At 37.9% G+C, this 24080-nt stretch overlaps 1 protein-coding gene across 47 annotated transcripts in view; it reads right to left on the reverse strand.

Annotated features, from left to right (window-relative positions):
* The window catches only part of USP40 (ubiquitin specific peptidase 40), a 77426-nt gene that overhangs the window by 50220 nt on the left and 3126 nt on the right, over nt 1-24080 (reverse strand). For 13 of the 47 annotated variants that reach the window (XR_011439540.1, XR_011439541.1, XR_011439546.1 and 10 more), the window contains exons 3-10: nt 23130-23197; nt 22102-22215; nt 19385-19549; nt 17678-17824; nt 14749-14892; nt 12470-12598; nt 6518-6613; nt 4761-4868 (exon numbers count right to left, since the gene is read on the reverse strand). Coding sequence is in view for 25 of the 47 variants with exons in the window: in XM_023642602.2 (XP_023498370.1) it covers nt 4761-4868; nt 6518-6613; nt 12470-12598; nt 14749-14892; nt 17678-17824; nt 19385-19549; nt 22102-22215; nt 23130-23197 (971 nt within the window). In the remaining 22 variants the exon portion in view is untranslated. Of the gene's footprint in view, nt 1-4760; nt 4869-6517; nt 6614-12469; nt 12599-14748; nt 14893-17677; nt 17825-19384; nt 19550-22101; nt 22216-23129; nt 23198-24080 lie in introns of those variants that run through there. The other 34 variants (XM_070269522.1, XM_070269523.1, XM_070269528.1 and 31 more) reach the window with 17 other exon arrangements.

A 24080-nucleotide genomic window follows, 5' to 3' on the forward strand; every position in this document is an offset into this window, starting at 1 on the left:
TGGAAAATTCTTTTCTCTTGAAAAGAAAGAATTTGTGGTAACGAAAACTCTCTAATCAAAAGTACTATTTTATCACAAACAGAAGGGCATGGGGCATATGACCCCCCCCCCCAAACATATTGTTAACACTGTATAATCGATGGTAAAATAGTTTTTAGCTAATTTGTTTTAGGTACAATAAAATATCAACAATTTGAAACCTTTGAGTAAGGAACTTTCTGAATAAATAATTTTTTCTTTGATAATTGAGGATTAACTCTTTTAAGCCTCAAACTTCAGTACAGTCTGGTCCTAGTAATGGCAGGGAAGTCTTATTGGACTAAGCCTCCTGATAAAAATGATAAACTCTAGACAAAACAACGAAAACAAGTGCTTGGAGAGTAACCAAGGCAGGCATAACGTGGGGGGAACATAATCCTCCAACAAAGAGAAGCACACAGGCCAAGTTCTACACTAATCCTCCTCTTCCCAGCGGGCAGCAGGGCACAGAGGAAGAGAGTTCAAGCAAAGGGCAGGAGTCTTACAGGGTGGCGGAGGAAACAAAAGGTGAGAAGGCCAGAGAGGCTAGAAAGCGAAAGGGAAACTCCTATAAAGGAGCCCCGAATCTGTATCAAACCACCTCAAATCCTTGGTGAATGGTGCACAAACCGCCCCAGACCCTGGGAACCCAGCGTAAAGCAGAGGCTGGGAGGGTCTGGATCTGAGCAGAGATTCTAGCACCCTGCTGCTGGGTAGAAAGAGCACGGAGCTAAAGCCCTGCCAAACTGGAGATGTATGACAAACTTCTGAGGCTCTCCACTGAAACCCTAGAAGGGCCGGCATGCCCTAGGTTTGGGGTTGGCAAACTCTTTCACAAAGGGCCAGAGAGTAAACATTTTAGGCTTTGTGGGCTAGGAGGCAAACTTGAAGACATTATGTAGGTACTGATACAACTTTTTAAAAATAACCATTTAAAAATGTAAAGACAGTTCCTAGCTCACGGCTGTACCAAAGCAGGCAGCAGGCCCTTTTTTGCCCACAGGCCACAGTTTGCTAAGTCTTCCTTAAGAGGAAGGACCATGCATGGCCCAGGACTAAGAGCTACTCCATAGGACTAACAGCAAAACTGCAACAGACCCACCCTACCACAGCCCCAAATGAAGCTTCCAGAGGATCAGGGCGATTCAAAGGTATTTGATGGCCTGTTAGAACATAACGTGGAACCCTTTAGAGATCAAGAACACAATCCACAGTCTCCACAACACATCATCCACAGTGTCCAGGAGGCAATATAAGATTATATGATATGCAAAGAAACAGGACAATGTGATTAGCCATCAAGAGATGATACAGTCAATTCGCAAGAGAGAATAAGTTAATAGAAATAGACTCAGAAACAATCCAGATGTTGTAATAACGAAGTTAATAAAAATAAGTTAATAGAAATAGACTCAGAAACAATCCAGATGTTGTAATAACAAAGTTAACTAAAAATAAGTTAACTTATAGGAAAGGATGGACAGAGTGGGTTCAGATGGGGAATTTCAGCAGAGAAATGGACACTCTAAATAAGAATTAAGTAGAAATTTTACAGCTGAAAAATACAATATCTGAAGCAAAAAGTTCATTGGCTGGGCTTAACAGAAGTCTGGTTACAGAAGAAAGAACCAGTGAATTTGAAGACAGATCAACAGGGGCCGGCCCTGTGGCCGAGTGGTTAAGTTTGCGCAGCAGCCTGGGGTTCTTGGGTTTGGATCCCAGGCACAGACCTACATACAGCTCACTGAGCCATGCTATGGTGGTGTCCCATACACAAAACAGAGGAAGACTGGCATGGATGTTAGCTCAGGCACCATCTTCCTCACCAAAAAAACAAAACAGAACAGTAGAGAAAATCAAGAAAAGCAAAGTTTTTAAAAAAAAGTTTAATAAATTTGATAAACCTTTAGCAAGACCGATAAAAACAGAAAGTTTGGGGCTGGCCCGGTGGTGTACTGGTTAAGTTTGCACGTTCTGCTTTGGTGGCCCAGGGTTTGCAGGTTCGGATCCCAGGAACAGACCTAGTACTGTTTGTTGAGCCACGCTGTGGCAGCATCCTACATAAAACAGAGGAAGACTGGCACAGATGTTAGCTCAGCAATAATCTTCCTCACGCAAAAAGAGGAAGACTGGCAAGAGATGTTAGCTCAGGCCAATCTTCCTCACAAAAAAGAAAGAAAGAAAGAAAGCTACAAAGCACAAATTATCAATATCAGAAATGAAATAGGGAACATAACTTCAGGACTTACAGACATTAAAAGGATAACATGGTGATATTTCAAACAACTTTATGATAAATTCAACACTTTAGATAAAAGAACAAATTCCTTAAAAATCACAGTTTTCCAAAATAAATAAAAACCAACTTCATACTGTTTGCAAAAGACACACTTGCATAAAAAAGCTTGTATGGTTACATTAATACCAGACAAGGCCGAAAGGCAACGAATATTAGCAGAGATAAAAGAAGGGCATTTCACATCAGGGGCCATAACAATGCAGAATGTGTGTGCACTTAATCACACAGCTTCAGAATAGCTGAAGTGACAGCGTCAAAATTTTGTCAAAAGGAGGAAGAGACAAATCCACAGTTATAGTTGGAGATTTAAAAACTCCTCTCTCAGTAATTGATGCAAGAAGTAGACAGAAAAATGAGTAAGAACAGAGAAGACATAACACTATTAACCAATTTGACCGAGCTGACATGTATGAAACACCATACCAACAACTGCAGAAAATAACTCTTCAGGGAACACAGAACATTCAGCAGGAGAGACCATATTCTAAGGCATGAAACGAGTCTCAGTAATTGCAAAAGAACTGAAATCACAGAGAGCATGCTCTCAAAGTATGATGGAATTAACTAGAAATCAATTTATAGATGTAACAAGAAGATAATTAGAAATCTCCCCCAAATATTTGGAAAGTAAGCAACATACTTCCAAAAACCTCACGGGTCAAAGAAAGAATTACAAGGAAAATTACAAAATATTTTGAACTGAATGACAATGAAAACATGTCAAATTTAGCTGCAGCTAAATTAGTGCTTTGAAGGAAATTTAAAGCTTTAAAAACATGTATTAAAAGGAAGGTTTAAAGGGGCTGGCCCCGTGGCTGAGTGGTTAAGTTCACATGCTCCACTGCACGCGGCCCAGTGTTTCATTGGTTCAAATCCTGGGCGCGGACATGGCACTGCTCATCAAACCACACTGAGGCAGCGTCCCATATGCCACAACTAGGAGGACCCACAACGAAGAATATACAACTATGTACCAGGGGCTTTGGGGAGAAACAGGAAAAAATAAAATCTTTAAAAAAAAAAAAAAAAAAAGGAAGGTTTAAAAAGAACTGAGATACTAACCCAAGAAGCTAGAAAAAGATGATCAAATCAAATACTAGAGATAAAAGGAAGGAAATAATTAAAAACAAGAGCTGAAATCAATGAAATAGAAAACAGATGAGCAGTAGAGAAAATGGGCAAAGGCAAAAGTTTGTTTTTTAAAAAGTTTAATAAACTTGATAAGCCCCAAATAAGATTGGGAAAAAGGGAGAAAACACAAATTATTAATACTAGGAACCAAAAAAAGGAAATAACTGCAGGTCCTACAGACACTAAAAAGATAATATGGGTTGTTTTGAACAACCTTCTGCCCATAAGTTTAACACCACAGATAAACGGATAAATTCCTTTTATCTACAATTTTCCAAAACAGTGCAAGAAGTAACTGAAACATAACTCTACAATCAAAGAAATTAAAACTATAATTTAAAAACCTTACTACAAAAAACGTTGCAGGTCTAAATGGCTTCACCAAACATTTAAGAAAGAAATAATAAACTGATGCTAGAAAAATTCTTTCCAAAAATATAAAAAAGAGAGTATTTCCCAACTCTGATACTAAAATCTGACAGACATTACAAAAAAAGAAAAGACTGATCTCTCTCATAAACATAGACACAAAAATCCTTAATAAAATATGAGCCAAATAAATATAGCAATGCATAAAAATATATCATGACCAAGTGTGATTTATCCCAGAAACATAAGATTTGCTTAACACTGAAAATATCAATCAACAGAATAAAAAAGAAAATCCATATGATTATATTGATAGCTGTAAAAAAACCCCCAGCGTTTGACAAAATCCAATCGGTAGTCAAAATGAATCTGTCAGTCAACTCTATGAATAAAAGCTAACTTCCTTTACGAAGCTAAGATTCATTTACAAGCACGGTCTAATTAAGACACACGGAAGCACTTAGGGAAGCACACAAGCTCTTCGCTCCTACAAGAAAGAGTCCAAAATATTTCCCGAGTGTTCTGCTGCTTTGCTTGTTTTCAGTAAGTTGTCTTATTTCTGGAAGTACCAGTTTTTGCATCTAATCTTACAGCCTAGGAAACCAGATCACCAAGTTTACTAAACTTGTGTGTAAAAGAAAGATCAAGTGAAATTTGGCTGAATATCTGAAGACATTTCTATAAGTAAAATGATAAGCTTTAGGGTATGCACTTTGTGATTTTTGCTGCTGTGATCTTTTTTTGCTTACTTCTTGATTCTATGATAAAAATTACTTAATAACTTAATACTCAATAAGTACTTAATTGAATTCTAACCATTAAACAAAAATAGTGATTTTATTTTCACCTAATTTAAATTTCCTTCAGCAAAGGAATTCATGTTGCTGGGATCATAATAAAATTTCCTGGGAATAGGACTTCCTATAATGACACCATGTGTTACCTTTCGCAACGGTCCATACTGTTTTCTATACTTCTTGTTCCAAGATATTCCTATCTTTTTCAAGAGTTTCTGGCCCAGCTGATCAACAGGAAGTAGATTACTCTCCTCCTTAGGAAAGAAATACAAACTATTTTAAGAAAATCTGATAAGATATAACTGCAATATTTATGAGTTCAACAGGATCACATCTAATTAAACGTGTCTAAAACAGCAAATGTGTAAGTAGATTAACCATAATTATTTCAAAAGAAAAAGTTTTTTAAAAAGTAGATTAAGGGGCTGGCCCCGTGGCCAAGTGGTTAAGTTCGTGTGCTCCGCTGCAGGTGGCCCAGTGTTTCGTTGGTTCGAACCTGGGCGCGGACATGGCACTGCTCATCAAACCATGGTGAGGCAGCATCCCGCATGCCACAACTAGAAGGACCCAGAACGAAGAATATACAACTATGTACCACGGGGCTTTGGGGAGAAAAAGGAAAAAAAATAAAATCTTTAAAAAAAAAAAACAGTAGATTAAGCCTCAGTTTAGAAAACTTGAATTATGCCACTTTCCATGTGCCGAAGTTTAAACATTTAAAGAGCAATATCCAGATTATTCTGAGCTTTGGTAAATTCCTGATATTATGTGGGATTTTTAGAAGAAATATTTACGTGCAAAGAAGGGTTATTAATGTCTTTTCTGAATGCTTTGAAGTACAAACAAGTTCTAAAAAGGGGCAAGAAGTGACTATTAAGGGCTGAAATGTGTCCCCTGACCAAAATTCCTATGTTGAAGTTCTAACCCTCATAATTTCAACTGTGACCATATCTGGCTAGGGCCTTTAAAGAACTGATTAAATTAAAATGAGACCATTATGGTGGGCCCTAATCCTGACTGGTGTCCTTGGAAGAAGAGGCAATGTGGACACACACAGAGACGCCAGGGATGCACAGGCACATAGGAAAGAACGTGTGAGGACATAGGAAGAAGGCAGCTGTCTGCAAGCCAAGGAGAGAGGTATCAGAGGAAACCAAACCTGCTGACATCCTGACCTTGGGCTCCCAGCCTCCAGAACTGGGAGAAATAAACGTCTGTTGTCGAAGCCCCCCATCTGTGGGATTTTGTTACGGCCGCCCTAGCAGACTAATACAGTGGCCATAGACCAATACAGTTAAAGGACTCAGTCTAGGACCCTACTAAAAATTATGAAAAGTCACTTATTAAGAATGAATGAATAAACGAAAGAAGACCTGCTATCTTTACTATAGGGTACTAAGCAAACATTAAAAGTCATATACTTGAGGTATTACATTAGGAATGAAAAAGGGGACATAACTTCAGGGTCCTACAGACATTAAAAGGATAATATGGGAAAACAGTAAATCCAAAACAGTATGAAAAGTAAATCCCAATTCTACTTAAAATGGCAATAACAATACCAAGAATACCCAAACCCAATCCCAATATATGTATATAAACACAAAGAAAGCAGAATGCAAAGAATATACATCAAAGTGTTAATGTCTAGGCATTTGGTTTATTGATACTTTTTGTTTTCTTTATATATTTTCTAGGGTATTTTCTCCTCTTAAATTTTCTACCAGGAATATGTATTTCTTTTATAACCAGAAAGTCTCCAGTAAAAAAAATTTTTTAAACACACATAGAGAAGTCTCAAAGGAAAAAAAGACTATGAATAGTAATATCAGTTCTACCAACAAATCTCATTTATATGATATACACACACACACAAATATAAACACACACACACTCTCCCTACCTGTAATAAGATTGTTTTTAGAATCATCAGTGGATCATCAATCTCTTCTTCATTCTGAAGGTCTTTCAAATTCACATCTGGTTTACTATTTTCCTCCTATAAAGGAAAATAATAAAGTTTCTATCAGTAATCCCTTAAAAGGTAATTAACAAAATAGGAATGTTTGTGCTACAGAGGTTTCAAGATGCAGAAATGATAAAAGCATCATAATAATTTCTACATGTTTTGGAATCAGGCAGACCTGGCTTTGGATTCCAGCTCTGGTTGAACAGTCCTGGACAAGTCACTTAACTTTTCTGGCATTATCTGTAAATGGGGACTGTGAGGTAAGCAAAGCCTCCAGCACAACACACAAAGTGGGGTCCACATCTTCCCAACTAAGCACTACGTGAGATGCATCCTACAAATGTTGATACGCTGTATTTCCAATACCATTCAGTTCAAAATATTTTCTGGTCTTCATCCAATTTATCCTCACTCACTTGTGTTGGCCTAATAAAATCCTACCCATCTTTGCAAGCTGAACTTAAACACTCCCTTCTATTTCCTGATCATCCAAGTTTTCACCCATTCTATGAACTTCTTTGGGAACATTCCAAAATTCCCCTGAGAAGGCATTTTTATTGATTTTTTCCAAATATGCCATCTTGCAAAAGTATTTTAAATTGGCTTAAAACCATAAATACAATTAGCTCTAAACAATTAAGACAAAAATAATGAAATAGTGGAAGAATAAGGCAGACTAAATACATTCTGCTGTAAAATTACTAAAACTGATGGATAAAGTAAAACGCAACACAACAAAACAAACATCTTTTTAAACATGCACTGAACTAGGTAGAGAATATGAGGAAAATCCTCAAGGAAGAAGTGAAAGTGGAATCCAAGGAGGAAATCCAGAGTTGAGGCTACAGCTACCCAACCCTGCTGACACAGAGCTTCACTCTGACGCTCACAGGACAGGGTTTGGGAGACAAAGCCTAAGGGGCAACCCCAAGTAGGGAGCTGAATAACTGGTTTTCCAAACAACCAATTCTCTGCCATCACCTGGGTGTCCTTCGATTCAATCCGATTCTGACACTAACTTTGCTAAGTCCCACAAAACTGCCCCCACCTCAGACAGCAGCTGCAAGTGGGGTCCTCAGGCTACCTGCACTTCTGCCTGGCTGATTACCAATTCCAGGGTTCCTACCACCCCCACTTTAGGTTTGATAATTTCCTGAACAGCTCACAGAAGTAAGGAACTTATACTCAGGATTACAATTTATTATAAAAGATACAAATCAGGAGCTGATGACGAGGTACAAAGGGCGAGGTCAGGAAGGATCCTGAGGACAGGAGCCTCTGTCCCCATGAAGGCGGGGTGGCCACCCTCCCTGCACATGGATATGTTCACCAACCCGGAAGCTCCCTTAGTCTCCCTGTTTCAGAGTTTTCACTGACATTTTCATACAGTGGCATGACTGATTAACTCATTGGCCCTTGGAGGCTGACTCCAATCTCCAGTCCCTCTCCTCTCCCCAGGCCAGGGGGTGGGACTGGAAGTTCCAGGCCTCCAGCCACGTGGTTGGTTCCTCTGGTGACCAGCCCTCACCCTGAAGGTATCTAGGCTCCCACCAAGAGTCACCTCATTAGTGTAAGCTCAGGTATGGTTGAAAGGCATTCATTATCAACAACAAAAGATATGCCTATCACTCAGGAAATTTCAAGGAGCTCTATGCCAGGAACCTGGGACAAAGACCAAATAACATATTTTTTATTATACAAAGACAGACTCCAGCAAAATCCTAGAAACCTGAAAAGGGCTACACTCTCAATATAAGCATGACCAAGAAAAAAACACACCCCACAATAAAAGACAATGGGGAACTGGCTTGCTTTGACCTTGATACTAGATGAAGTGGAAAAACATTTCCTCTAATAATTTGTAATAACAAGTAGGTCCTTATGTGTTTTTGTCGCCCAAACTCACACTAGCTGCATGGCTCTAAAACCACTAAGTCAAGATCTTATTTTAAAGCTGTTAAGGGTTGGAAGTGACCCCCATGCATGTGGTAGAGACAAACACATAACTTTCTTGGAGGAAGGCACTTTCAACTCAGGCCTCAAACTACTTTTATAAATCTAGTTCTTAAAAAAACCAACCAAGCAACCAAGCCTACAGTCTAAAATAACAAATCACAAGGAAATAGAACCAGCAGATATCCAAATAAGATCCACAAAGTCTTCAGATACTGCAATTATCAGGTACAGAAGAAAATAGAATGTTTAATATGTTTAAAGACATTGACGACTAAGGAATAAGAGATTTAAAAATGGTAGGAGGGGAGAGGCAGGCTGGCATTGCCCAGTATTTGCACACTGGTGCAGTGACACATGGGCTACGTCCAGTGGTCCTGCACTCTGCCAGTGTACAAATGTGGCCTTGTGGGGACAGGCTGGTCCAGGAGGCACCAGTCCCAGGGCTCCCTACTCGGAGCTGTTGTGAAGCCTTCTTTGTCCCACTTCTTCAAATATGCAAGATGATGTTCGAAGTGAGGTCAACCATCAGTGAAGCAAAAGGCTCCCCAGAAGGCAGAAGGCATAGATCTGGTTGGTCAGGCTCTTCTTCAGAGCCAGATCCATTGGGAATAGTTAACAGCCTCCATGTTAGAAGAAAGACATGATCTTCTAGACAGACTGAGAGACTGAAATGTTGGCTTTAACCCAGGGAAAATGACATGAGGTTGATCGTGAAAATTATTCCTTGCAGACAGCACCTACTAAAGAAATGCATGAATGCAGGGAAGAGCGCCTTGAAGAAGAAGAAGAAGAAATTGCTGAACTATAAGCAGAAAGAGCAATACCTCTCGATGATTAGAACATTTGGAATCCTTTGTCTCTAGGCACAAGAAACCTCTCAGGATAACGTTAGTAAAGAGACAAGCAGTGTCCAGCAGGTGCACCTACTAAAGTTGAAATTCTTAAAGCACTAACCATTATCCTGATCAAATTACCACAAAGCTCTGGATGAAAAGCTAGTGATTCTTAAACAATAGACTAAGGAAAAAATCAACAAATGAGACGCTTAATAGAAGCTGTGAATAAGGAAACATACTAAGCACAAATGGAAAGCAATCTTCCGACTGTCCTTTAAGTCCTGAGGAAGACCTTGCTAAAGTAGCAGAGCTTCAAGAGTACAAAAACAGGGCAGAGAGCAAAATCAAAGAAAAGAATGCCTGCCCTCTGGAGTCACAGAACAGAACCGGGAGAAGAGCCTGACATGCTAGAAAACAGCCAATCGATTCTGAAGAAATGAACACAAAATTGTAGAGATGTCGAAGGAAGCACAACCCAAAAGGAAGACACAGAAGAGAGAATCATTACTCTTGAGACCAGCTACCTCACCACACAGTGTGAAGCTACCTCTGGGCATGACCTCAATGATAAACTTGAAAATGCAAATGCAAATAAATATTTTATGCATCAAAAGCCTGAGGATAAATCCCGCCAGCTAGCAAAGTGCCTGAAAGCTGACCCTGGCTGAGCAGAAGCTGCAACAGACACTGAGGAAAGCAGAGACACCTCCCCGGGTGGAAGCTGAACTGGCACAGAGGGTGGAGCACTTTCTAAGACTGAAGAGGGACTTGGCAATATTGGAAAAAAACATTACAACAGATGGAGGCATAACTGGAAGGAGAAAACCAACAAGCACAGTGGGCAAGGCTAAGAGAAAAACAACAGTAACATAATGTTTATTAGACCTGTTCACAGGCTTCTATCAGAATTTAATAAAAGCCTTCAACCTCATCTTTGAGAGAGAATAAAATAAAGCTAACATAATTGTTCGAAAGGGGTTGGGGAGAACGGCCACTCTAGAGAACAAGAACTCTCTACTAGGGGATCCTGGAAATGTGAGAAAGTGTGAGAAGGAAGGTAAGGTGATACGAATCGGCTCCAACTAGGCACGGACACACCGCGGCTGAGAGACCAGACGAGGCAAGAAGTGCTTCACTTCATCTGGCTGCAAATGTGCCCAACGAGTCAGCGTCTTCGCATACGAGGCAGACGCATTTGAGAGCGATGCTTGCGTGCAGCCTTTCCCAAACTAGAACTGAAGTTCTAGCAATAAAAGAAATGGAAGGAAAAGATTGTAAAGGGTGAAACAAAACTGTCTTTTTCCAAAGGTGTCTACAACATAAGAGGGTTTAGCAAGATGGTTGGTTATAAAATCAACATACTAAAGATAACTGCTTTTCAATACACTAGCTGCAAACAGTCCAAAAAATACCAAGTACAGACAGCCCCACAGAACATCGCCCTGGTAAACACTTTCTTGGTAGAACAGTTTGACTTCTTTAATATCTAAACTTTACAAAACATATACGTATCTCTCAAAATATTCCAAGTACAACTGAGAGAGCATCAGAAATACAGACAGATGTTCTGAGAAGCAAACTGAATGTGAACAAAGAGAATGTATACCTTGAATACTGTTGGCACCAGGAGAAGCCATTTTACCACATGTGGAGCTACTATTCACTAACGACAATGTTAACTGTTCTATAACCAGAAAGACATGTTTTAAGCATTCTGCATCCTAACGTGATGACTTGTAGCTTACATATTGACGTTTTACTATGTTTTAGTTACATTTTAGAAAATTAGTTGAGAGTTTGGGGTTGTTGTGTAATACATTATAATTCTTCCCATTGCAAATAGCTGTTACCAGACTCCCAGTTAGTGCTTTCCCTCAGAACATCTGTAAGTTCTGTTCTTGAGAAAATTATAAAACATTTTTATAAGACATTAAAGGAGTTCTAGAAAAATGAAAAGGTGTGTCAAAACCCCACTGCTTTTGTGTGTGTGTGTGTGTGTGTGTATGTATGTATACAAGCTGATTCTAGAAATGTTCACAGAAGCATAAAAAGCTAAGACATGCACAACACTCCTGAAGAATGTAACACACAGGAAGAATTGCCCTACCAGATATCATGACTTACTACAAAGCTAAAGAAATTAACAATGTGGTATTTGCCTAGGAATAGGAAAAAAAATAGAAAAAAAAGAACAATGGACAGAATAGAGCGCCAAAAGTGGACTCACATATAAACAAACAATTGACATAACAGAAGTGGCATTGTAGATTGGTGGGGAAAGAATGGATTATTCAGTAAATGGTAATGGGCAATTGCGTACTCAAATGAAAAAAAAAAATCTCACACCACTCAGAGGAAACCATTCCAGGAAGAATAACGTTTTAAAGGTAAAAGGCAAAATTGTAAGACTTTTACAAGACAATACAGGAGGAAAATCTGTATCATTGGTTGGTGCCATGAAAAACCAAGAAAAGCTGAGGAGGGGTTATTGACTAAAGGGGACTTAAGAGATATGCTAACTAAATATAATGCATGATCCCGGACTTGATACGAAAGTGGGAAAGAAAACGCTATGAAAGATTTGGATGAGACACCTGGTGAAACCGGAACATAAACTATGTAACAGACACTAGTATTCTATCAATGTTAAAATTCCCGATTTTGATCTGTCCTTACATAAGAGAATGTCCTTCTTCTCAGGAGCTAAACACTGAAGTATTTAGGGTTAAAGGGGCCCAACGCCTTCAACTTAATTTCAAAGGGTTCAGCACTAATAACGATAATGTTAACTCTGTGTCCGTGTATGTGTATATACAGAGTGTGTGCCTGTACAAATGTGGCAAAATGTTAACCACTGGAGAATCTAGGTGAAGAGTATATAGGAGGTGTCTGTACCATCCTGGTTATTTTTCTCTAAGTGTGAAATTATTTAGAAATAAAAATTTAAAACTTCTACCTGTACCAACTTTCAGTGCCTATAAAAAGTTTTCTACAGAGAATATAACAAATGGCAAAAGGTTATCCTCACCAAAGTAATAGGACTAGAGATGGGAAAAAATTGCAAAGATATTTCTACACTAATTTCTATACTTACTTGAAACTGCCAGTTTCCCAAATGATCAACATCTTTAATATACACATGATAATGTCCTCCATAGCAACCACCTTTGTGTATAATAACTGAGAAGAGGTCATATACATATTCCAAATCATCTAATTCACTCTACAAGAAAAAAGAATATAAACACTGATATACTTTACACAAAATGGGAAGATACATAACCAAAGAGAAAAAAGAATTTCAATTACTGAAATTCATCAGAAACATCACTCTTTATTATTCCTTAAGGATAACTTAAGATACATTTGAATAAGTGGCTTTAAATTTTAAAATTCTTAATTCTTAGATTGAAAATTACCTATCATTGGTCTAATACCAATCACACTACACCAACCAAATTCTGCCTCTTAGTTAAACATGAAAACATTTATCCAAACAAGAGGTTATTTTTACGTACTCTGGCTAAGATCATACAAGCCATTGTGATAACAACACACTACCCTACTAGGGTGTCTACGATAGTTTCAGCCAGAGAAAACCATCTTTGCATTACACCTACTATGCTGTTTTATAAATGTGCTCTTTAGCTGTTGAATCTGTCCTATATTCCAACTAGACTGTCACGAGCCTCAAAGTCAGAGCCATATCTACTATCTGTCACGCCTCCTGACACTTTAGTCCTCCACATTTAACAGGAATTTAGCAATTATGAATACTATCTGGTTTTGCGTAGATGCAGTTTAGTTAAAAGAAAAGGTTCGTTCTGGATTTATTAATTCTATGATCAATCTCTTCTACAATTACTGTGCTCTATAATTATGACTGACCCAACAGATGAACACCTACACTGGCATTAAAAAAAACCTACTTTAGGTTAAGAGATACTTTGCAAATGGATGTTACTTGAGGGGTGCCAATTATTTGAGGAAAGCGTTTGCTTAAAAAATTGAACTTTTTAAGTAAGCACCATTGTTGTAAATGTCTGGTTAAGGTAAACACAAGAGAGAGAGATGTAAAAAAAGATGTAGTGACAACTTTTTTCATTAATATACAAATCAAAAAGTAAAATTATTGAGGGGTAGGTAAGTGCTCAGTGTTTTACTTACTTCAGTTTTGTTATTTCAAAGTATGCTAAAATCATGAGACAAACTAATTTTTATAAAAGGACAAAAATTTTTCCATGTGAGATGATGGATGTTAATTAAACCTATTGTGGTAATCATTTTACATCACATAAATCAAGCCGTCAGGCTGTGCATCTTAATCTTACACAGTGATATACGTCAATTAGTTCTCAATAAAACTGGGGAAGAAAAAGAACTAACTCATCGTGAAAAAAAATTTTTTTTCAGGCAGTAAATAGGGGGAAGGGGAAGTACATTAATTTATGCTAGAAAAACTATTTATTCTGTGTGTGTCAATAACAGACTCAGTTACATAACATCATAATCTTTGAATGGTAATTAATATAATAAAACAAAAACCAAAAAGCTCAGTAATTAAATTCAAAGTAGAGAAGGCCCATCTGAATTTATGAACATTTAAAAAAAGATACTTTTAATAGCTAGCTCATCAATGTTCTGGTCTTAATAAATACATAAAGAATGATTTGTAATAAGAAATACATTAGTCTTATCACTCTGATCTTGGCATTACAGTAATTATATAGAAAATATTTTTAAATGGAGTATAAAGTAGGTTGATTACATAATTAAATTCTTTTCAAAACTTTCTCCTTCCCATGTCTTGAAGACTACAACTTCTAGACTAGAGAAGTTCCAATTACCTTTCATTTTCTAGATGTGTAGTTCATTACTACATCTAAAGTAAACTAAATCCAAACAGCAGAGTGCTCATTAATGATTTCTTCCTAATGCAGGGTCATTTCTAACTTTGTTCTTCAATTTTCATTTCAAAGACTGTCCAAGGAGAGTCTAATAAAAAGGACTGAGAACAATTCCCTACTTTGGAAATTCAGGAGGACTGTAATAAACCAATGGTTCTCAGCTGGAGCGAGCCCTCCTCCCCGCCCCCAGGAGACATGGACACTTGGCAAGGTCTACAGACATTTTTGTCACTACTGGGGGTCGGGGAGGAGGGAATTCGACTGTCATCTAGTAGGCAGATGCCTGGGATGCTGCTTAACATCCTAGGAAGAATGGGACAGCCCACCACAACAAACAACTATCCAACTCAAAATGTTAAAGTGCCAAGGCTGAGAGATTCTGCAACAAACCAACTGAAAATCAGGTGAATAAAAGATTCAATCTTGAGGGGGAGAAGAAAGAATTGCAAAAGAAAATAGTTCAAACCTGTTCACAAAAAGGCTTGAGATTGATCCGGAGAGGGAAGGTATAACAGCTAGTTTCCTTGTATCGTTCACACTTCACAAAATCAAAATTAAATCTTAACAACGAAACAGTAAGAAAGGGAGGCAGCTTACGTAATTTGGCTGACTGTTAAAAGAAAAAATTTGAAAGTTTTTTAAAAGCAGAGTTATATAAAAGAATACATAATATTTCTTAAGATATGAAAAAGAAACCTATGAGAGTTGTAAGAGAAATATGTCCTTAAATCACATAAACTCATCACCAAGGACTCAATATACTTCTTGATATAAACTCATCTATTTTATGGACTAAAGGTGACGCCATTCCTTTATGCTTACAACTAAATATTTACAACTCAATTTTATGTTTTCAGTGTTGATATCCTAAAAGCAAAGCTCTGATGGGCGTGTTGTCACTGCGTGCTCCCCCCTCTAACAGGGCTCCTTTCCTTCCTGAGGTCTGGCCTTCCTCCTTCTTCCTCAGTGTCTGCACTTTACCCAGCAGACACACAGATCTTTTTATTTCCTGAAGAACTGGAGCTCTTAACTTGGGATCTAGGGACCTGTTTCAACGGATCCAAACCCTTGAAATTATAGGAAAATTGTATGTGTTTATGTATTTTTCTGGGGAGGAGATCTATAGCTTTCATTAGACTTTCCAAAGGGCTCTAACTCCCCAAATGTTAAGATCCACTGATTGGGGGTTTAGTTACTGTTCTTAAAAGCAGACAAGAAAGGTTCTTTTGGTTTTCATTCCTTGCTTTAAAACAAAGCATGAAATTAAACTGCTTTTTACTTAAAAGTCATCAGCTTTTCCGAATTCCCTTGCACTAATGGCATGTTAGGGGGCCAAAAAGTCCTTCCCCAAATATAAAATTATCCCTAATCATAAATATCTAACATTCCTAGAAATATATTTAAAACAATTCCATAAATTTCATGGGTAAAAAAAGTGAAATGAGAAAACAGCAATATAACAACAGGAAAGATTTTCAAACAAGCTCAAAAAATACATCTAAAAAAACCAAGGAACTTCAACTATAATGTGGCTGAGAAAAGAAAGATTGCTAAGAACAAAAAAATCTGCGTTAATTTAGGTAGCACGACCAAACTTAAACTTAGAATGCAATAAATCTAATGCAACTAGAAAAGAAGGCAATCCTGGAAGTATCAAGATCAAAAAATTTCCTTTGAAAAAGAATTAAACCAATGATATAAAAGGTGCATAAAACAACTGCTTTGGTTTAGCAAAAGGTTCTTGTTTTACTTACATGCAAATTAAGTTCAACCAAAACTAAGAATTTGTTCAAGTATCTTTCCAAGATTTTCCATACTCTGAACTTCATATTTATTAGATTGTAGTTGGAACATCAAAAGTGAAATACAAAATAAATAGGAAAAAAATAAACCTCTCGGGGGGCCAGCCTGGTGGTGCAGTGGTTAAGTTTGCACATTCCGCTTCAGTGGCCCGGGGTTTGCTGGTTCAGATCCTGGGTGTGGACCTATACAATGCTTATCAAGCCATGCTGTGGCAGGCATCCCACATATAAAGTAGAGGAAGCTGGGCACAATGTTAGCTCAGGGCCAGTGTTCCTCAGCAAAAAGAGGAGGGTTGGCGGCAGATGTTAGCTCAGGGCTAATCTTCCTCAAAAAAAAAATTTAAAAAACCTCTCTCTTTGGGTTTCATAAAAGGGCAAAGGCTGGACAGAATTATATACTGAACAATACAAAATTCACCTGGTTTCAAATCCTGTTGTGAAAGCTACAAGCATGGGGTTTATTGTTTTTATTACATTTTCACCTACAATCTCCAGGATCCAAATCAATATCATGTTATCTACATCAATCCTCATTTTCTTTATTGGAAAATTTAACAACTGTCAGCTCTAGGAACAGTGCTCTCTCTTTAACAGAGTAACTGTGAAGATGTGTCTTTGTGGTAGTTCTTTAAGTAAGTGCTCAAAAACCACTAGCGAATTGAGCTCAAGCTTATCACACTAGGAATAAACAGCCTATCGTGTCATCCACCAGCACTGGAATAGTGACCACTGCAGACAATAATGACAGCAGCAGAGCTGACGCCATACTGCAGAAGAAATCAGTTGCTTAAATCTTGCCCCCCTTTCATCCTCTATTGTGCTTTGCTGTACAGAAAGAAACCCAGAAGTACTCTGTCAAGCCCCTGAGTCAGCAAGTTCAGTATTTCCAACTGGGGAGGAGGAGAGGGCTATTAGATTTGCCACAGTCAGGAGGACAGACACAGGGACATTGTAAAATAACCACATATGCGGAAAACGAAGAAAGCCATCTATTTTCATAACAGTAGACAAAGCAGAGCTCAACAAGCTCCTTGGTTGGCAGAAATAAAAACATATTGCCGTCTTCAAACGGTAATTGCAAAAAGCAGGGATGTGGGGAGTTTATCAAAAAAAGATAAATTTAAGAAACACTGAGGTACAAATAAATTTTTCCTGGGTGAGAAAGAAGTTGAGAGAACTGATGGGTTGAAAGCTTAATAAATTCTTTATTGTGAAAAATGAAAATACAGATATGTACAGTCATGTGTCACTTAACAACAGGGATATGTTCTGAGAAAAGCGTTAGGTGATTTCGGCCTGGTGCGAACATCAGAGCGCACTTACACAGACCCAGATGGTATAGCCTCCTACACACCTAGGCTATAGGGTGCTAATCTTATGGGACCACCGTCATACATGTGGTCCACTGTTGACCGAAACGTTGTTATGTGGCCCATGACTGTATACCGTAAATGAGTTCTCAATCCTTAGTATTAATTAAGAGCTTCATGTACACCTTTCAGACTTTTTCATAGAAACCGGCTTCACTTGATAGACCTGCTACTGCTGAGCACTAAGCGGGGCCCGACAGAAAGGCAGAGTATCGAGCATTACCTTCGCCGCTTTAACCAGCCTGTCACAAGTTCCACAGTGGTATAAGTTGTCAGAGTCAAAAATTTCCTCTTCTACATACATGTTCCAGAGAGCATCTTCCAAACCTGACACATTTTTGACCGCTACTGTTAGATCTAAGAAGTCTTCCTGAAATACACATGAAGGTTCAAGAAATAATTTCACAGAGGTTCACAAACACATCTCCAACTCATACCTATACTGGGAATAACCAGATATATTTTTCCTAAAATATTGCGCATATGAAAATATATATCTCAGATCAGACAACGTGAAATTCTGGGTTTATAAGTGCTGTCTCAGTCTCTAGACTACGACAGCAAGGCAGGGCTGGGTTCTCTAATGTAAACTCCGCTTCCTCATCTTCTTCTGCTGGGGCTGGTTTAAGATATACTGAGGAAGTTTTAAGAAAAAAGTTATTCTGAGCCAGGATAAAAAGGTATTTTTATGAAAATTAAGAGGAGGATATTTTGTAAAATGGGAGCCTATCAATCCTACTATAACTACACTTGGACTACAACATATTTCTAACAATAAGCACTTAAAATGTGACATGTTTAAAGCATATTTATAGTTTCGTGTGCCCGCAATAGCATTACTTAAGGCATTATGAGAACTGTAAAATAATTGAGCACTAATTAGTTCATGTGGAAATCTAAAGTAATAAAAGTAACATTTATATAGTTTATAATATATATGTGAAAACAATGTCTGTAATTTCTAACATCTTCATATACACTATGTTTTGACATTACTTTGTAAATTATTACATTATAGTTAAGTCAATTATACAGTAATTCAAAGACACACAACATCTTAGTATTTCCAAACTAGGCTGACCAAACCTTCTATTAGTACAGGCAATAAGGGCCCAAAAGTACTTTTTATCCCCAACTCTTTCATAAAAAAATAGAAAAAGAAGAGAAAATATAAACATATATTCCAAAAAAGCAATTAATGTAATATTTAGAAAATGCCATTTAATTTTTCACTCATAGTCAAATACAGAAACTTTCTATAATTCTTGCCATATCAAAAGAAGATTTTTATTAAAGACAACTGTTCAGTGATGAAATCATCTGCTGTATAACTTGTAGAACAGAGATTACTATATTTACATCAGCAAATATCAAATTAGACTAAATGGGCAATCTGTGTCATGACAAAGAATCAAAGGTCACACTAGTTTAAAGAGGACTATAACAGCTTTATGTATACAATCGTTAAACAAGCACACATGTACACTGAACTTTCTGAAAGACATCAATAAACTAAATCTAATATTTAATTACAGACATTTGTCAGTTTAAACACTTCTCAGTACTATTCTTACTACTTCTCTAATGATCTTTTTTTCTAATATTCCAACCACCAACTATAATATGGGTTTTTCTCACGAGGCCAGAGACCTCTACTCGTAAACATCCCCCAAATCTATTTCCTAAATATTAGAGTAAAGAATTAAAGATTAAAGGTATGTTTTAAGATATTTGCTTCTTTCAGTTTACATAGAGAAATCTGGATTATAAATTTATGGCTTGGGTGTAGCCAGAGAAAAAGAAAAAAACCTGATAAAGTTATTTCTAGTAATAAACTCTAACCCTCATGTAGTTTTACAGATAATAGATCTAATTACATGAACTATAATTTACAACATAAGTTATTACTCAAATACTCTTGCATATTCACCTGCTTTTCACTGACATTCTTACATTCTTTACAAACAATCTGGTTAACAATGGTTCCGTGATAGAGACGATTGATGAGGTCGTGGCCGGAGGTCCCGACTAAAGAAGTTTCCAAAGCACTAAAGAGAATTCGATTCAGTTCCTGCACATCATGTTGCCTCATTTCCTATAAAACAGGTAACTTTTAAATGTAATTTTGTGCTTCAGATGTTTTAAAACAGATTTTTAAAGTGACATTTGTTAAAAAACACGAGATTTATCAAGAAATCCATAGGTAAGCTTCGATCAAATTCAAAGATGACTAGGCTAAATGAGCTGAGAACAGGTTAAGAGATCACCACCTCTTTTTATTTTTACTACAAAATGAAGATATGAACAGGTGGTGGTCAGTGTATACATAAAACTCAACTCACTTCAAAACAGGAAGGTGCACACATTCTTGTGGGAAACCTACACACGGCCACGCCACAGAAAGGAGAGAGGAAGAAGGAACACAACAGGCACAGAGCAGTCTCTAAGAGTTGGCAGCGTATGCACAGCAAAATCTCACTTGGATCAGAGGGACTGGTGAACAGTCTGAATTATCAACATATGAAAAGAACTAGAATTTATTGCTTTGACACATACACCAACTGAAACAAGACTAACAGTGCTGTTGGAAAAGTTCCAATGGAACTTGCTGTAGTCCACTGTGAGTCATGCAACTGTGTGAACAGACTGAACTACTCCTTAAGGATAATTTGTAAACCAAAGCCAAGGGGTACACCAGCCTCGGAAGTGGAGAAGAGAAGAACCACCAGCACAGGAGCCTGAGGAACGGCAGCGGGGGGAGAACGAGGAGACGGCGGTCGGGGAACCAGCAGGAGCTGGCGCTCTAAGGTCAGGCAGTGCGCACGACTGAGAGTCCGCTGAGAACAGAGCAGAGTCTCCTGGTCTTGGCACATGGATGTCATGAGTGACTCTGACAAGAGAGGCAGAAAGGAGGTAGAGGAACAGACGGAAGGTACAGAAGTAGAGCCAGTGAGGGAAGACAATTTTAAAGATAAGTTTCGTGAGAAGAGAAGCTGATAAAGTGGATGTTTTTTAACATATAAGACACTAAAGGATGTCAATTTCTCCAGTTATCACTGGCTCTGATGGAACAGAAAACTTGTGGAAGTTTTCAGTCTCTGTTTCTGAACAATTCTAAGTTTGCCAAAGGTCCCTCAGAGACCCTCTCTACCACTGCAGGTCCAGTCCTGGAGGGTTTTCTACAAGATTTTATTTAGAAATAAATAAGTGGGGTTTTCACAGCTTTAAGAGGTATGAAACCAGCAACTTAGTGAAAGCTTATTATCAAAAACAAAGGGAAATCCACTGAGTGATGACTAAATTAACAAAAACAATGTGGCATATCCATCCAAAGGAATATTACTTGGCAATAAAAAGAAATAAAGTGCTGATACATACTATAACACGAATGAATCTTGAAAACATTATTTTAAGTGAAAGAAGCTTGTTACAAAAGAGCACATGTTATATGATTCCATTTGTGTGTAAATCCATAGAGACAGAAAGTAGATAAGTGCTGCCAGGAGCTGGGGGGTAGGGTGACTGCTAAAGGGTTTGGGGTTTCTTTTTGGCGTGGTGAAAATGTTCTAAAATTCATTGTGGTGATGGGTGTACAACTCTGAATATATTAAAAAACCATTGAATTGTACTCTTTAAAAGAATGAATCTTATGGCATGTGAATTGTATCTCAACGAAGTGGTTATTTTTATAAGAAGGAATGAAAAAGAAATTAACGCAAAACACCTGCCCCACACCAGCGATCCAGGATGCACCATGGAGGGCCTAATTACACCCACTTTACTTCAAAGCCCAAGCCTCCCTCTTCACCACACAGCACCACGTAGTGAAGGAATGCTCCTGCTTAGAAGAGGACGACGGTTTAGTTTATTTTTAAAGGCAACGTAGCATTATTCTGATCATTGCCTCTTTAAATTCTGTGATAGCCTCCCATACCTCTGTCTTTGCAAGAATACATCTATTACATAAAAAATCACAGACCTGGTTTTGTTCAATTTTCCATAGCTAATAGCTTATCAATATTCATAACAAGCACCTTTACTTGTTGCTGACAAATGTTCAGTGTTTGTATATAATGAAACATCCTTTAGGAACTCAAACAGAAAAATGAGAGGAAGCCTGCACACAACAGGATACAGGAAGAAAATGAAGAGGGTCAGGAGAAAGGCTGGACAGGGAAAGTGGAAAGACTTGTCAGAACGCTTTCACTGTTTTGCTCGAAGCAAATGTTCAATCGGCACACCCAGATTCAAACACGAAAGCATGTCATAAAGGCAGATAAAATCGCCAGGCAGCTTTTAAAGCTGATTCACAGTTTGCTATATAAATGGTAAGTAATTTCCCTGCAATAGGTGTTGTATCTCAACTAGACTATATTAAGGGTAGAAATTGTAAAAATCAGCTCTTATGCTTCCCCCTGTATCCACAACTCTCTCCTCAACCCCAAATCACACCCATTCATAAAGTCCTGCATACAGCAAGCATCTACAAACTTATCGCTAGCTCGTAATTATTTAATATGAGAAGTAAATCCTTAAGCAATAGCTTGAGACCCTAAGGTAAAATTAAAGGAAGTCAGACAACACGATTAAACTGGCGTTTACTCTTTACTGCTGGTAACTTTTCCTTCGAGAAGCTGACCTTCGTACCTCATTGCTGGTCCACCCAAAGCTGTCTGTGAGGTCGGCTGTGGATGCAGCTTCCTGGTCCAAGAGCAGAAGCTGAGCAAACAGCCGCTGTAACTCTAAGGGTATGATTCGAACCTGGGCGAGACACATACACGTTTCTAAATGAAGTCTTTGAAATGGTGCTGGGGTTTTTCAAAAGAACTGCATGCTGTTTTCTCATGTCTCCTGGCTCATTTAGTTCACTCAGGAGAAAGTTTACAAATATTTTAAAGAGTGAACTAAGATTCATTCGTCATTGAAAATTCTAATTCAACACCAAAAGTTTTAGCTGTCTGGAGTTCTCCATCTTGACAAAGTACACATCAATATGAAAATCCTAATAAACCACCCAATTGATTACACACACAGTAATTTAAGTCTCTAATAGTTCATCCTTTCTCTAAAATATCCCAGATACAGACATACTCCCTGAGAGTATGATCTGCAACAGACTGGGAATAAAAAAATACACAAAAACTGACTCTTTCACACAGGTGGTTTGAGAAGCACTGGGCTGAATCATGAAAGACTCCTATTAAGTGCAGATTTTAGCCTGAGAGCAATAAACTTCTGAATGACGTTTACAGAGGGGAGGAACATGACTAGATATGCACTTATAATAAATCAATTCCTTACTCAATTTATTAGCAGAATACCAAATTGAAAGAATACTGGTCTCCATTTTTTGTTGTTGTTAAAATAAGTGCATTAAGTAGATTTTTGGTTGGTTAGTGTGGACAACTAGCAAATATCTCCTTCACCAGAAGAAAGAATGAACACAGCAGAGAGCAAGGTGTGTGCCTAAAGCAGCAGCAGCAGCATTATATTTGGAAAAGTAATTCTGTTTTGGAAGGAAAATTCCATTGCCAGTAGGTATAGGCCAAGTTACTGTCTGAAAATAAAGATCATATTTGGTAATTAATAAAATTATTGAATAAGGAACTTAATTCCTTCCTTAAAAAACATGAACTCCATTCTCCAAAAACCCCTGTACATCATAGATTTAATACCTTTGCATCAGGTTTATCCTTATCCTCTAACGAACCAAGCTCTTCTGGGCCAAGAGAAAATAAAGCTTCTAAACAAAAAAGTAGAATCAGAGACGTAAATGACATTATTTCATTTTACAAAACTGTTTTAGAAAGCCAAGACCACTACTAAGTGAAATCAGTTAAAAACTCAGAAATCTGACTGTGGCGATATTTATACCCTTACTCTACACATCTTACTTTTGGGTAACATTATTTTTAACCACTATCTCCATAAGGTTTCAGTATGGAGATCTATAAAAGGAAAATCATGCATATAAAACTAAAAACAGTAATATCAGAAAATCTTTGATGGCTTCCTATTGCCTATGGCAGTGGGTCCCAAAAGCCACATGAGGAATATTAGGAAATATACAATATGTGATAGTATCACATGTGTTCATTTACAAGCGACATGTGAGGTTTCCAACCACCCTTTCATGAGAAGGAGCACCTTCAACTCTGAGATCATGCCCTTTCTTATTTTGGTATGAAAATGTCTTTTCTGTGTTGAGGGTAATGATAGACGGTACTGGTCTTACCAGGAAAAGTAAGTTGGCAGCTTAGTGATAGTCTCCAGATTTTTTTTTAAACGCAACATCTAGGTATGCCAGCCAATGGGGCATATCTGAATCTGTGGGGAAATCTGTATTCAAATCTAGACAGGTACTCTTACTGGGGAACTTTGGTATACCGCAAGGAGAGAAGGGATGGGATCGGATGGGTGTTGTCTCCCACTGAACACAAACCTGCCCTAGTGACTACTGCTGTGGATGTTATATTCCTTCTGAGTTCCTGGCAGGATCTGAATTAAAATGAACCATGAATCTAAAGGTGAAAACAAAAAACCACACAAGGACTTTCACAATCACGTCCCACTACTCTCCGTGTACTCTCATCATACTCATTGAGCTGGAAGGACAGTGGAACCCA

This window comes from Equus caballus, chromosome 6 (assembly GCF_041296265.1).
Source record: "Equus caballus isolate H_3958 breed thoroughbred chromosome 6, TB-T2T, whole genome shotgun sequence".
Classification (NCBI taxonomy): Eukaryota; Metazoa; Chordata; class Mammalia; order Perissodactyla; family Equidae; genus Equus; species Equus caballus.